This window comes from Alosa sapidissima, chromosome 23, assembly GCF_018492685.1.
Source record: "Alosa sapidissima isolate fAloSap1 chromosome 23, fAloSap1.pri, whole genome shotgun sequence".
Lineage (NCBI taxonomy): Eukaryota > Metazoa > Chordata > Actinopteri > Clupeiformes > Clupeidae > Alosa > Alosa sapidissima.
Genome location: NC_055979.1, coordinates 26,868,398 through 26,884,919, shown reverse-complemented (window position 1 = coordinate 26,884,919; position 16,522 = coordinate 26,868,398). Strand labels below are relative to the sequence as shown.

At 43.6% G+C, this 16,522-nt stretch overlaps 1 protein-coding gene across 2 annotated transcripts in view; it reads left to right on the top strand.

The window, feature by feature from the left end:
* Nucleotides 1–16,320, top strand: part of dhrsx (dehydrogenase/reductase (SDR family) X-linked) — a 33,206-nt gene extending 16,886 nt beyond the window's left edge. Inside the window, exons 5-8 of one of the 2 annotated variants that reach the window (XM_042079755.1) lie at nucleotides 1,768–1,975; nucleotides 4,483–4,690; nucleotides 7,559–7,753; nucleotides 16,301–16,320. In XM_042079755.1, coding sequence (XP_041935689.1) covers nucleotides 1,768–1,975; nucleotides 4,483–4,690; nucleotides 7,559–7,732 — 590 coding nt within the window. In that variant the 3' untranslated portion in view covers nucleotides 7,733–7,753; nucleotides 16,301–16,320. Of the gene's footprint in view, nucleotides 1–1,767; nucleotides 1,976–4,482; nucleotides 4,691–7,558; nucleotides 8,212–16,300 lie in introns of those variants that run through there. The other variant, XM_042079754.1, reaches the window with a different exon arrangement.
* The last annotated feature ends 202 nt before the right edge of the window (nucleotides 16,321–16,522 follow it).

The following is a 16,522-nucleotide window of genomic DNA, read 5'->3' as shown; positions in this document are numbered from 1 at the left end:
CGCACTTTCAATCAATAATGATGATTAATAATGCTAATATGGCAAGTCCAGATCGTTGAAATGGAAAGAATGTCTGAAAACATGTATTTCATATTCCCTTAAATGGGCGACACGTTTCTGTCCCCAAGATGCACTTGCAAAAAGATCTGGGAATGGGAACAGAAAGTTGCTCTTTTAAGACCCTCTTTTCTTTTTAACGTAGGCTACACTTTTTCTAGCACGTCTTTTTCATCTAACTTAGCACTTTGTTCACGTGTAATTATATCAATGCCAATTTAGCTTGCTGCATTGCTAGTAGCATAGCAACTTGCTGGCTTCTTAAGAGACTAAATGTTCCTGTTCCTCTTAAACTCTCGAGAGTTTTGCATGCCTTTTAACTGAAGCACAGAGGGACAACAGTACAATGATTGTCCACGGGATCTTCCCGTATTCCCCAGTAAGATAGTCTATCATGAACAAGAATTAATGGATGAACTTGAATGAATGATTATGAAAAAGTCATAAACTTACTGGCATGTACAGTATTTGAGCCAAGGGAAACCCCATCAGTTTCGCACGGAGCTTCATCACCCCACCCCCTCACTGAACTTACATCATGTGCTTTTACCTTTTGTGTTCAGACATACGCTCACCCAAGTGAACAGACTTGGTACTAGGGTGCTGTGGGTGATTTCGATGTAATAATAATTCTGATAATTCGCCCGTTTGATTCCCAGATCATATCCAGAGTCCTGTGCATGAAAAGGGACTTTTAAATCACAACTCAAAACCAAACTATTCACAGTTGCTTTTGTTGTTATGGTTGTTATGGTTATGGGATTTGGCAGACACTTTTGTCCAAAGCAACATACTGTACAAATAACAACAATACAATAGTTAAATTTAACAGTAAACTAATTTAAAATTTGGTAAGACTACATTAAGGAGAATAGCAATAATAAACAACAATGTCAATTCAATAGCCTATTGAAAATAAACAAACTCTTAATAAACTAAGTGCATGTTGAACAGATATGCCTTTAGACCCCTGAAATACCCAATTTTAATTTCAATTTCAATAGAGCTTTATTGGCATTACTAATGAAGCAGTGTTGCCAAAGCAAACATATAACAAAACAACACAGATACAACATCTGTTTAAAAAATAAAGAATACAAATGAAAATAATTAAAAAGAAATTAAAAAGAGAGAACAAGTAAGTACTGTAAGTAAGTAAGTAAGCCTTTATTTGTCACATGGTCACAAGTACCAGCGAAATTTGCCATCAGCCAAATCGTCCAGGTTCTGCCCTGCAAGCAAGATTTGATGCATGTCTGTGTACTCCCAGGATGTTTTTTGCAGAATTCGAGATGAAATATTTCAATTGGGCTTTTGTCCCATGCATCGTAATTTAATTGGTACTTGGTTTATCTCTCTCTCTCCGTTTCTCTCTCACTCTGTTTCTCTCTCTCTCTGTTTCTCTCTCTCTGTTTCTCTCTCTCTGTTTCTCACTCTCTCTGTTTCTTTCTCACTCTTTCTGTCTCTCTCTGTCTCTCCCTTTCTCTGTGTGTGTGTGTGTGTGTGTGTGTGTGTGTGTGTAAACCATTGACATCATTCTGTTAATTGCAGACTCACTTGCAGCTGAAGTCCCAGATTTGAACACTTGTGATGTGCAACTCAAAACTGTTTTGCATTGACTGCATTGACTATTTGACTATAAACGATAAACAATGTTTGCATGTGTGTGTGTGTGTGTGTATGTTTGCGCGTGTGTGTGTGTGTGTGTAGCTGGCGTGATGATGGTCCCTGAGCGCCGGACGGAGGACAGCTTCGAGCTGCAGTTTGGCCTGAACTTCCTGGGTCACTTCCTGCTCACGCACCTGCTGCTGGACACACTCAAGCGATCGGGTCGCCACGGCAACCACAGCCGCGTCGTCAACATGTCCTCAGCAACACACTATGGGGCTCGCCTTAACCTGGAGGACCTGCAAAGCAGGTACACACACACACACACACAGTTACAGTGTGCTGTTTATTGAGCGTGCTGTGTAGTGAGTGGCGGTCATTGTCCATGATCGCCAGCATCCTGCTCATGGTACGTTTCCCTGCAATTGTTGTGAGTGACTCCAGCTCAATGCCAACTACAGCCTGTCCAGTTGCCCAGCGGCCCTCTTATTAATGCTGCCTCCCCTGCACACCACAGCATAAAAGAGGACACTGGCAATGACTGACTGGTAAAACATCCAATGGAGTTTACTGCAGACATTGAATGACCGCAGCCTCCTCAGGAAGTAAAGCCGACTCTGCTCTTTCTGATACAGCGCATCTGTGTTGGCTGACCAGTCCAGTTTATTGTCCATGTGTATCCCCAGCTATATGTGGTGACCACCTCCACATTGACCCCTTCAATGTAGACTGGCAGCATAGGTGGCTTAGATCTCCTGAAATCCACCACCATCTCCTTGGTCTTTGTTGCGTTCAGCTGTTTGTTGCGTTCTACAGCCACGCACTTACTGTAGGTCTCAAAAAATTCTGAAAAAATTACCAGGTGTACCTATGTTACCCAGGAGACACACTGTAAAATTTATTTTAAGTAAGATCAATACTTTCCAAGATACAGCCAGTTATACGGAGGGAGGGGGGTGTCAATTTTGTTCTGCCTCTTTTTTTTTGTCAAAGTTCACAAGCCCATAGCGCAAGAACTAAACCATTTAGGAGGCTCACATTTTGTATGCTGGTACATAAATAGGAATAGTATGTAGCAAAATCGTCACGTTTGGTCTGGATGATCCTGCATGGTCATAGCTGTCTCTCAAAGCTGATCAAAATTTTATTGGAGTTTTTGGCTGGGCTCTGTTTAGGCCTTCAGAAGACATTATTTGTACTCAACATAGGCTCTTAATTTATTTTCCTTATTGAGATAAGTAGAAACACTTTCACAAAAAGCAATCAACGAAAAAGAAATCCTTTCAGGGTCTGAACAGCAGACCTCACAAGATATGGCCCTCAATCTGACAGACTGAATGGTGTTAAAGGCACTGGAGAAATCAAAGAACATTGTTTATTCTCCCAGCACTTTTCCCCTCGTCCAGATGAGATTGCACTCTGAGGAGCAAGTGAGTAGTGGACTGACACCTTTTCTTATCGGTGACTCTGAATGGGGGGGGGGGGTAGTTTATTTTTATCTCTGGGAAAAAGCAAGCTGCTTTGGGAGCAGTTGGACCCAAAAAAAGATTTATCGGCACATTATTGCATCACGACTTAACAACCAGATTGAAATACAGCCCTCAGTTTTGGTCTGTTGTCTGTCTGCACTCTATGTAACGGGTAACAGGCATACACACTTAAAGACTCTTCTACCTTGGATTGTGTGTGTGTGTGTGCACATCAGGAAATTGCATTGTCTCCTCAGTTGCAGTGGGTTTAGACACATACAGTAGGAGTGATTGAATGATCAACCTGATATGTGTGTGTGTGTCTGTATATGAGTGTGTGTGTGTCTGTATATGAGTGTGTGTGTCTGTATGTATGTGTGTGTGTGTGTGGATTAGAGAGTGTTGTTGTTGCTGTTGTCACACTGTGACATATCAGAGGAATGTTCTGCACAGTGGGAATGAGTTTTTAATAACCTCTATCTGCTGAAGGGTAGACTGTGCTCACTCACTCACACACACACACACACACACACACACACACACACACACACACACACACACACACAACTAATGGCGTTTTCCATTTGACTCAGAAATCTCATACGCCCACCCGTACAACATGTACGAATGAGTTGCTAGCGCGAACACTGGGGTTTGTAGTCTTTTTGGGAAGAACATGGATGCCACCAGGGCAGCAGCTGTCTCGTTAGTGCTGTACATTTGTCTAGAACACAAGAACATGTCCCTCATTCTCCCTTGTTGGGTGTGGTCAATGTGAATTAATAATAAAAACTTTTTTAGTAACTCAATTTCGCCTATTTCAATTTCAACAAGTGCTGTGCTGTCGCGTTTCTCTCAAGTCACGAGGGGCATTAGCAGGAGGCTAGTCATTGTTATTGTTTTGTGCTACATGTAGCCTCTAGCTAACCGGCTGGAAAACAAATCGTTACATTGTATTGCATGCACAGCAAGACTGTGCAATGCATGAATTGGTGACCGGATTGAAGCAGCAATGTAATCTAGTGTGTAAGAGCATTGCATCGACATTAAAATGACCAATACAGTACAAATGCAAAGAAAATACATGTCATCTCATCTCAACTGTTTGTCGTAAGGTCGTACGTCCACCTCGGGGTACCCTCGAGTACTCTGAAGTAAAGGAAGCGTGCATGCGTGAAATGCCGCAAGAAAGCTGGGTAATTTACACTTTCCAACTCAGGCGGCAGATTTACGAGACAAATAGAAAGGGCCATAACTACAGACAGAAATGACAGTCTGATACTGTTCTCTCTCTCTCTCTCTCTCTCTCTCTCTCTCTCTCTCTCTCTCTCTCTGTGTGTGTGTGCAGGTCTTGTTATAGTTCTCACGGGGCGTACTCCCAGAGTAAACTGGCCCTGGTCATGTTCACCTACTACCTGCATGAGCAGCTGACAGCAGGCGATTTCCCGGTCAGCACCAACGCTGTGGACCCTGGCATGGTGGACACAGCCCTCTACCAGAACCTCTGCAGCCCGGCACAGCTGCTCCAGAGACCTGTGGCCAGACTACTCTTCAGGGTATGCACATACACACACACACACCATACCAGCAAACAAGTCGCTTTTCGGCGAAATTTGCCTTTTTGAATCAAAATATATCATTCATGTGAATTGAAAAAGTTTTTTTTTTTCTAGTCTGGAGTGTGACTTTTGTCGATTTCATGCAAGAGTGATAGAGAGAGTAAGGGACAAGACATAGAGAGAGAATTCCAGGCAACACGTGATTGGCCTCTCTTTGTGCTATTTTTACTGACCTACCTATCAGTTGTTTCTGAGGGCGGGCTTTATCTCTCTCAATTTCTGTTACGCATAGCCTGCCTTTAGCAGCGATGAGGAAAGGAAAACTATATTGGCTAATAAACATATGCCCCATGCTACACTAAAATGTATCTCTGACTACAGACTCGAGATAAAACATCACATTGTTAGGCTACTTTTCTGCTGCCCTGGTGGGTTAAATGAAAGACTTGCTGAGGTGAGCTACTCGCAAATTCACATTCTCACAGCTGGCCGTTTTGTGAAACAAAAACAATCTCCACTGAGTATGATTGTGAATTTACCTCAGCCTAATAGTTTAATCTGTTGTCCTGGAAAGTTATTGCTTGGTCACGACTTATTATGACTGTTGCGCAGCAAAGCGGCGGTCATATAGGTTTAGTCAGATTTTTTTTTCTTTTCTTTTTTTTCCGCATGGCCAATTTTCCGTCAAGGATTCCTGAGACACTGAAAGACCGGGGTGCACAAAACTTGGTGGGCATGTAGTTTTCGTTTTGATCTGTAGCCCCCCTGCTGGACTGGACCCCCCCAAAGGAGGGTAGGGCGGACACAGTTTTCTGTGAATATCTTGAGAACCGTAGGGTTTAGGAGGACCACCTTTTTTTGTATGTTGATCTTAAGGGGCCATGGCAACCCATTCCATAACCACTCATTTCATGTATAGCGCCACCTAGTTAAAAACAAAAAAGTAAAAATGAGGTGTTGTAATCGCAGGTATCTGTGACCTAACATGGTCAAAACTGCACAAAATTAAAAGTGTAGGATTATGACACCCTCTGAATGCATGCCAAGTTTCGTGGACTTTCGTTCATGTGGGGCCATACAATAAATTAATTTATGTGTACATTTAGTGACCGTACCCCAACAGAGTTTTCTGTTAATATCTTGAGAACTGTAGGGCCTAGGATGACCAATTTTTTGCGTATGTTTGCCTCCAGGGGTCATGTTAACCCATTCCATATGCACACATGTGCATAAACAGATATTCAAACACACAAATACAGTAATCATATGTATGACACATACACACACAGTAGACATATACACATGCATGCACATGCACACACACAGGCACACCCACAAGCACATACACACACACACACACAAACACGTACAAGCACACATGCACACAATTCAAGAATTTCTCAGAATTATGAACAAGCAAGATGATGGTGGGGTTGTATAAAATGTATTTTACATGTGAAATCTATGAACTAATCATGTTTTGGTACTTATTGTCTAGCAGATACCAGTGAGAATTGAGTGTGCATAATGCAATTCAGTGAGACAGTTACTGTAGAATCATATATGCCTTTCACCTTTTGTTTTTAGCCAGCAGCCAGACCAGCAGATTCCCTGACTTTGCTGAATTACTGAAGCTAAGCAGGCTTAGTTAGTACTTGGATAAGAAACCACCTTGGAAGAGTAGGTTCCTGCTGGAAGTGGTGTTGGTGGCTGGCCAGTAGGTGGCACTCTTCCCTGTGGCCAAAAGCCACTAAATACATATCAATCCCAATGTCCTATTGCAGTGACAGGGATACAGTACTGCAGGAGATGTTTTCCTTTGCATGAATGTTAAATTGAGGTCCTGACTCACCATGGTTGTTAAAGATCCCATGGCACTTATCGCAAAGAGTAGGTGCTTCCCTGATTTGCTTTATTTATGTACACATACATAAAGACACACACATAAAAACACACACACACAAAGACACGTAAACACACACACACACATACATGCACACATACGACACGCACACAAACACACACCCTCACACACATCCATCCACACATACAAACACACGCACACACACACAAAAAAAACATACATATGTTTTTACATACACATACATGTTTTTTTCCTGGGTTGAGGTACTGTAGTACTCAAGAATGTTTTTCAAGGTTGGCAGTTCTGAAAATGTCTTCTCCATCAAGTTATTCAATTAGGCTAAACATAGCCTTAACTCAAAACAGCTGGTAGGCCTAAGTACTGTTAGGCCTATGTCATTTTATGCAGCCATAATTGTTCTTACTGCACGTTTATTATAATACAATATAATAATATTTAATATTCATTATTGAATGCTTTGCAGGTCTACCTATGGGCATGTAATGTAAATGTTGGCTTTTCCTGTTATTTTCTTCTCAGAGTACAGCAGAATGCTTCATTTATGTGTTAAAATCTAAAACAAAAATCTTCTGGGTGTGTGTATGGCCTCCTGCTTTTCCCTTCAATCCCCACAGACACCAGTAGAGGGTATATTCTGTGTGTGTGTGTGTGTGTGTATGGCCTGCTTTAACCTCTGTAATCCCCACAGACACCAGCAGAGGGTATATTCTGTGTGTGTGTGTGTGACCTGCTTTAACCTCTGTAATCCCCACAGACACCAGCAGAGGGTATATTCTGTGTGTGTGTGTGTGACCTGCTTTAACCTCTGTAATCCCCACAGACACCAGCAGAGGGTATATTCCATGTGTGTGTGTGTGTGTGTGTGTGTGTATGGCCTGCTTTAACCTCTGTAATCCCCACAGACACCAGTTGAGGGTATATTCTGTGTGTGTGTGTGTGTGTGTGTGTATGGCCTGCTTTAACCTCTGTAATCCCCACAGACACCAGCAGAGGGAGCCTCCACCGCTCTCTTGGCTGCCGTGGCGACAGAGCTGGAGGGTGTGGGCGGCTGCTACCTGTACAACGGCCAGCGGGCAGCATCCTCCGAGACGTCCTACGACCAGGACCTGCAGGCCCAGCTGTGGAAGCAGAGCTGCAGCCTAGTGGGCTTGTAGGGGGCCAACACACACACACACTGCTTTCTATGACCTGGAGGTCATTGAACAGAACTTGCCCTCAATTGCCCTAATCATGCCTCTCACTACAGAACACAGACTCCTTTTGCAGAGAGTGCATACAGTACACACACACACTCCGCCTAACAGACTGAGTCATAGTGTTTCTCTGATCAATGACCATCTATGTCTGTGTCCGTGCGTGTGTGACTCTGGATGGATGAAGTAGTGTGTGTGTGTGTCTGAGTGTGTGTAGTAATGTGTTGTGTCATGTGCAATAAGATCAGTAAGATCACATACTTGAGGCTAAAAGCTCTTGATTGTGAAATTTTATGGGTGTAATTGCTGTGAAAAGTCACTGTGTACGTGTGTGTGTGTATTGTATGTGTATGTGTGTGTGTGTGTGCGTATTATGTTCTATATAAATCATGCTATTGGTTGAACTGATCTGAAATAAATTTACTGATTTTGTCTCTAAACCTTCTCTCTCTCTGTGCATGTGAGTGTGTACTGTATGTGTGAGAGTGCATTCTAGAAGTATTTGTCAGACTAAAATGTCCTCAAGTAGAAATGTCCATCTTGCTCTTCTTGTGTGTGTATCCATTACAGTAGTTCTGTGGTCACCTGATGGTGGACTGAAGTGCCAATAGACTAGAGAATGTGATTGGGTCAATGTTGGCACTGTAGCCCTGTGTGCGCTGTGGTGTGTGTGTGTATATGTGCGTGCGCTGTGGTGTATGTGTGTATGCGCTGTGGTGTGTGTGTGTATGTGTGCGTGCGCTGTGGTGTATGCGCTGTGGTGTATGTGTGCATGCGCTGTGGTGTATGGGTGTATGCGCTGTGGTGTGTATGTGTGCGTGCGCTGTGGTGTGTATGTGTGCGTGCGCTGTGGTGTGTATGTGTGCGTGCGCATGTGTGCGTGCGCTGTGGTGTGTGTGTGTGTGTATGTGTGCGTGCGCTGTGGTGTGTGTGTATGTGTGCGTGCGCTGTGGTGTGTGTATGTGTGCGTGCGCTGTGGTGTGTGTGTATGTGTGCGTGCGCTGTGGTGTGTATGTGTGCGTGCGCTGCGGTATGTGTGGTGTGATGTGTATGTGTGCACTGTGGTGGTGTGTATGTGTGCGTGCGCTGTGGTGTGTGTGCGTGCGCTGTGGTGTGTGTGTGTATGTGTGCGTGCGCTGTGGTGTGGTGTGTGTGTGTGCGTGCACTGTGGTGTGTGTGGTGTGTGCGTGCGCTGTGGTGTGTGTGTGTATGTGTGTGCGTGTGCTGTGGTGTGTGTATGTGTGCGTGCGCTGTGGTGTGTGTGTGTGTGTGTGTGTGCGTGCGCTGTGTGTGTGTGTGCGCTGTGTGTGTGTGGTGTGTGTGTGTGCGTGCGCTGTGGTGTGTGTATGTGTGGTGTGGTGTGTGTATGTGTGCGTGCGCTGCGCTGTGGTGTGTGTATGTGTGCGTGCGCTGTGGTGTGTGTATGTGTACGTGCGCTGTGGTGTGGTGTGGTGTGGTGTGTGTGTGTGTGTGTATGTGCGCTGTGGTGTGTGTATGTGTGCGTGCGCTGTGGTGTGTGTATGTGTGCGTGCGCTGTGGTGTGTCTGTGTGTGTGTGTGTATGTGTGGTGTGTGTGGTGTGTGTGTGTGTGTGTGGTGTGTGTATGTGTGCGTGCGCTGTGGTGTGGTGTGGTGTGGTGTGTGTGTATGTGTGTGTGCGCGTGTGTGTATGTGTGTGTGTGCGCTGTGGTGTGTGTATGTTTCTGTGTGGTCTGTGGCTGTGCCAACTAGTACTGAGATCTCAGCAGTGTGAGAACATGCACCATCATTGTTCATTTCCCAGCACAACACCATATGACAGATGATCATGGAGTGTGTGTGACATGACCGATGATCATGGTGTGTGTGTGTGTGTGTGTGTGACATGACCGATGATCATGGTGTGTGTGTGTGTGTGTGTATGGTGGTGGTGTGTGTGTGACATGACCGATGATCACAGTGTGTATGTGTGAGTGTGACATGACATGATCATCAGGGTATTCACAAAAGCAGAATTTAAGGGGGCACTGTGGTGTGTCACTGTCCTATCACTCTCTCCACTGTCCTGTCACTCTCCAGTCCCTCCAGGAATTCGCGATGTTGCGATCGCAACAATTAACGCAAATTCAGCAAATCCTCGTGAATTCTGGGCGACCTCGCAATTTTGTCCAAACACCGCAACTTTTTGGCAAATTTTTTTTTCGCCTACCTTGATTTTCTGTAACCCTTACTATTTACCTTTACTTATCCCTTTTAATAAGCATCAAGATGATTTGTTTGGTTTTTGGTTTTTGTTTGGGACCAGGCTGCCCCCACTTTGTTTGCTTCCAGTTTCTGGAGCCTGGGCTGCCCACAGAGACCGAGTATTTTATTTACAGTGTACTCACAGAATGGGCAGCTAGCGGTCGTTAGGAGATGATTGCTGAATGTGACAAAAAATGTTATGGCCTTAAAATCACGTAAAATCCCTGACTGCAGTGTTAAAGATATTTTTTTTATTAGCACCATTTAGATAGATAGATAGATTACTTTATTCATCCTCAAAGGGAAATTATGGTGTTACTGCAGCAATTAATGAAATTGAGTTCTTCACCAGTCAAAGCTCTATGGACGAGTGGCAAAGCTCCTTAAATCTCGACTAAAGTTTACCTAACGGCATGCGATAAGTTCCGAATCCAATACTCTCAAAATACACCATTCCTAATTTGAAATATATAGAAGCGATTGCTCTAAGACTACAGAGGAAGCTCAGCCTCCTCTAAAATATCACGGAAAATCACATAAAATAATACTGTATTACATTAGCCTATTATTCCAACTAGAAAATACTAAAAATGTGTTCAACTTCATGGCTAGTTCATTCAGCAATAAGGTTTTGCTGGTCATTTATTGTGATTTCGCAATCGTAATACATTGCTGTGACGACACGATCCATCAAAAAACCATGCAAAAACCCTATAGACACTCGGCTTCACTGGACTTTCAATGGCACTACAGAGTGGGCTGATCTCAGTGCAGAAAACCTAGATGTTTATTGGATAAGCACCACAAAATCGTCATTTCAAGGGAAGCCCGGCGTCTCTGGGAGTGAATGAGACAGTGGGATGGCTCAGACGCCAAGCATTTGTATGATGATTGGAGGAACCATCAGCGGCTGGACTCTTTTTGATTGACAGCATATGTCGTGATCTGAGAGGAAGTGTTTCAAGTAAGTTCAGGGGATGCGTTAACTTTAGTGTTGGAAGGTAAAGTCGAGAGGCAAGGCAAGTTGCAGCTCAAATTCTCATAATTTGTGAGCAATACAGTCGGTTTCTATTTGTCTTTGTAAATAGCATACTGTAAATAAAACAGTAATGTGGACTTACAGAGTTTGTGACTTGCTTTTGTTTCAGTTGTGTATTTAGGCTAAGTTAAATAGCTCGCTATATAACGGTGTAGCCTGGCTAAAAGCCCACCAGGGGAGATTAAAAATGAAACCGCAAGGCAGATGAACGTACAGAATAGTCACAGAGAAATAACCAGTGTTGGGCAAGTTACCTTTAAAAAGTAATTAGTTACAGTTACTTCTTCCAAAAAATACCTAAATTACTTACCCAGTTACTAATTATAAAAGTAACTAGTTACTTCAGAAAGTAACTAATGCATTACTTTCAAGTACATTTTTAAATGCTCAAATGTGACCCCACCTCCACCCCTCTTTAACGGAACTTAAAATACATGTGCATGTTCAATATTAATCTGAATATTATAATGTAATGGACAGTTAATACAATACATTATTAACAGAAGCAATGTCCACAAATCTAAACTATTTTAATGTTGCTGTGGGACAGTGAGACTAGCCTCCAATCAAATGTCATGTATGTACAGTACCCTCCAGATTTATTGGCACCTCTGCTAAAGTTGACTAAAAAGAGGAATATAAAATCATCTTTTGGAAATTGATCTTAGAGATTGGCATGGTTTTATTTCAGTTAGCTTATTAGCTGGTTTGATGCTCATTGAGCTTAATGCAAATCAAACCAGCTAATAGGCTAACTGAAATAAAACCATGCCAATCTCTAGGTAGGGCTGGGCGATATATCGGTATTACAACTACGACCGATATATTTTTGAAAACAATATTTAGTTGAGACAATATTGTAATACCGGTATTATGTCAAATAATGGGCCATTTTATCAAATCCACTTGCTGTGTTCAGACCATTCAGATAGCCGCAGCTCTGCTCAACTGCGCCCCTGCGTGTGCACGTTCTCCGTTGCAGCACTACAAACTTTCAAACATGACGGACACTGAGTCAGATTTTGTTTACCTTGATCAGAGGTTGGTGCTGATGCCTATTCCGTCGGCACATCAACGGCTAGACCGAGAATTCACGTTGTGAAATCAAAATTCCACTGGAGCTCCAAGCGGTTTTGTACACACAGATTTAAGTTACAACACTGTTTACAGCTATTCGACTTCGGTAAAATGTCATTTTTGGTACATAGCCTAGCTAATTTGTGCTAATTTGTATGTGTTCATTTTTGCATGTTCCGGTTCGTAAGAAAAATCCCTATGCACGATTGAATGGGGTTTCAGGAATCATAAAAAATGATGCCCCTAACTGCTCGCGAGTCCCCACGTGCATATCCTCTTAATAAAATCAGCGTGTAGGTTGTCTCCCTGAGGACTTTAGATCTGTTACTGTATATCGCTAAACACTTTTAGCGATATACAGTAACAAATCTGTTACTGTATATCGCTAAAAGCATTCATAAGTGTATTTAAAATTAGCTCCAATATGGAGTAACACGCTCTGGAAATTCACAATTTCGTTGCCGTAAAAACAAAGTCCAGTATTTCTTTAAAAAAAAAAAAAAAGGGGCGAAGAAATTGTGAATTTCCAGAGCGTCTTACTCCACACTCAGCAATCGACTCCTACAGCCTTCCCCCTGAAGAGATTGTACTCAACCTCAGCCAATCGTCAGCATTTATGCGCTTGTCTCGTGCACTGCCCGCTAACCAAGGAAAAGGTCTTTGCCTCTCTGCTCAGTGTGTGATGAAAAAAATACAGCTTTAATTATAGTAACACGCCGAAATTTTTAGCAGTAACGGTAACAGTGTTATTAAAATGGGAAGAGTAATCAATTAGATTACTCGTTACTGAAAAAAAGTAACGCTGTTAGTAACATCGTTATTTATAACACCGTTATTCCCATTACTGGAAATAACTCTAGTAGGCTAGCCTATTTGAACTCCCTACAAGCTGCCATGTCTCAGAACTCTACTGTTTGGTCTATTCTGGGTTTTGGAATAATTTTTGCCCTCAAACAACAATATAGCACCTTAATAATATTAATTTAATAATTGATGGCACCGTCAGCTCAACCAGGATTATTTTCCTGCCCTCAGTTGACCACAGGACAATGTCTGGACGCAGGGTTGTGTGCACCACCTCTGGGAACGGCAGCCTTTTGCAGGGTTGTGTGCACCACCTCTGGGAACGGCAGCCTTTTGCAGGGTTGTGTGCACCACCTCTGGGAACTGCAGCCTTTTGCCTACGTCCACCCTCATCTCCCAGGACCTGGCATATTGAAGGAGATTGGGCTTTGGTGCCTTGGTTGCAAAAGGCCTTGCTCCCTCCTTGACAAAGGTGAACACCCTCTTCAAGCCTGTACAGGCAGGCCTCTTCTTGGATCTCTCATGCTCCAACGTGTCAGCCAGGGACAGTAACACATTGTCATGATGCCATCTATACCGTCCTTGGGTGAGAGCTGTTTTACACCCTGGTAGTATATGCGCCAGTGTTCCCTTCTGACCACAAAGCTTGCAGTTAGGATCTTCTCTTAGCCCCCATACATGTAAGTGCGTGAGTGGAAGGGTGTCAGACAGATCGCAGGAGGAAGGAAATTTGGAAGGGCTCCAGCCGCCACAGCTCCTGCCATGAGATCTTGCGCTTGGGAAGGTCCCATTTAGTCCATGCGCCCTGGGATCCTTGGGAAGGTCCCATTTGGTCCATGCGCCCTGGGATCTTGCGCTTGGGAAGGTCCCATTTAGTCCATGCGCCCTGGGATCCTTGGGAAGGTCCCATTTGGTCCATGCGCCCTGGGATCTTGCGCTTGGGAAGGTCCCATTTAGTCCATGCGCCCTGGGATCCTTGGGAAGGTCCCATTTGGTCCATGCGCCCTGGGATCTTGCGCTTGGGAAGGTCCCATTTGGTCCATCCGCCTCTCCTCCTCACGGGTCCGCACCTCGGCCTGAACCATCTCCTGCCCGCTCTTCACACCTGCGCTTCTCCACTGCTGGAAATTTGCAGAGCCAAGTCCTCTCCGTCCGACGCAGGGGCTTCCAAGGATGTCTTGCAGCTTGAGAACACTTACCGCCTGCTCTACAGCTGTGTTGGCTGACCATTTGCGTCTGGACAGGGTCGTGACCCCTACTTGCCTCACCAGGTCGTCTTTGAAGTCTCTGAGGCTAAGTAGGACTCTACACATTGCCACTTTATACTCCTCTACAACGGAGGACAGGGGAAGTTGTAGCTGAGTGCCCATTCGACCAGTCGTAGTTGCAGAACCCACCTGTTAACCATTCCCAGAATATAATATTAAAACTAGCACACACAATGAATCATAGTCAAAATTCGGAGTAAAACGCACCTTATCAGCAGACCAAAGGGCTTAGAACAAGGGAGGAATGTGGCTGAGTGTTCGCTGGGAGCTCACCATCAACAACTGCAATCTAATGAATGAATGTGAATTAAGGGGCATTAATACGAGCGTCCGCTGGACACCAAAATAAACCCTGGCTTACCTTCCTTGCATCGATCGGGGGGGGATTTTATTCCAAAAAAGCCGAGCAACACACCAACATCCAAACGCTGCTACTTATAGCGATTTAAGGCCTAGGCTAAATGAGGAAGTGATATACACGGTGTGATGCGATGATGTAATCAATTGGGGGCGTAGTCCCTGGCTACATATAAAACCGACAGTGACAGAAGGAGGCAGTTGACAGATGCAGTAACTCGCTTCCTGGCCAAAGAAATGGTGTCCTTCAATACAGTGGAGAAGCCGTCATTCAAGGCCATGCTCCATACCTTTGATAAGCAACATGAGCTGCCAGGTTGGAAATATTTCTCCAAGACGGCTATCATAAACCTTTTCAACGCGGTCAGAAGTAACATCACAAAAGAGCTGGGTGATGTAAAATATTTGGCCCTGACATGTGGTCCAGCTGTAACATGATGCCAGTGCCAGTGCATTACTGTATAAAGAATAAAGAGTGGGCACTGCAGTCCAAATGCTTACAAACCAGCTTCATGCCCGAAAGCCATACAGCTGATAATTTGGAAGATGCACTGCGTGGGACAATTAATGACTGGAAATTACAAGAGAAACAAATTGCCTGTATAACAACCGACAATGAGGCGAATATTGTTGCAGCCATCCGGCAGTTGAAATGGCCATGGATAAGTTGCTTTGGGCACAACTTCAACCTGGCCATAAACAACTCGCTTGCGCAACAGAGGGCCAGCACAGACAGAGCTTTCAGGGTTTGCCGGGCAGTGTATTTTATTATTTAACGAACATTTAACACACTAGGCCTACAGAGAAGGATTGCGAGACACACAACATGAATAATTGGACTGAAAAACTAGACCTATTTATTAGGGATGTCCCGATCCAGGTTTTTGCACTTCTGATCCGATACCGATATTGTAGCTTTTAGCATCGGCCGATACGGATACCGGCCGATTCAACCATGTATTAACCCATTTCACCCCATCGGTCACAATTTTGACCGAAAAAAAAAAAAGTACTTATAAGCCTCTAAAACTGTAAAAAAAAAAAAAAAGCCTGTAAAACTGTATTGGGGAATATCCCAATACTCTTTCAGTAAATATTGAAACAATAGAGTGTTTCAATTAAATGTGTGCAGTGTCAAATGTTTTGAGTAAATTGTCACATGATCAGAGCTGTTTACTTCCTGGTTGCACCTTGAGAAGAGGATGACGGCCTCACAGCTCCCAAATAAAAGGTTTTTAAAGTATGTTAAAATAAACATAGGACAAATATTTTTTTTACACATGGTCTTTAAGGTGTCTAGTTATGATATATACATTTATAATATGTTGTTGATGTGTTTGCAGAATGAGTAAACATGTTAACGTTCACAATAGTGACCGGTGGGATAGAATGTTGTATCTAGATGCACACATACTTCTACACCTACAAACACATATACATACTCATACATACACACATACACACACTCACACACAGATACACACACACATACATACTCACACACACACATACACACAGATATACACACTCACACACACACACACATACACTCACACACATACACATATTCACACACACACACACATATTCTCACACACACACACACATATTCACACACACAGACATACACACACACTCACACACACAGATACACACACACACAAATACACACACACACAGATATACACTCACATAGACACTCACACACACACAGACACACACAGATATACACACTCACAGATACACACTCACACACACACAAATATACACACACACACACACACACACAGACATACACACTCAAGGGGACTTCACATTGCACGCGACATGCACTTTGCCTGCTGCTCTCACACACCCACACATACGTACATATATATATATATGTGTGAGTGTGTATGTCTGTGTGTGTGTCTGAGTGTGTGTGAGTGTGTATCTGTGTGTGTGAGTGTGTATATCTGTGTGTGTGTGTGAGTGTGTACAGGCG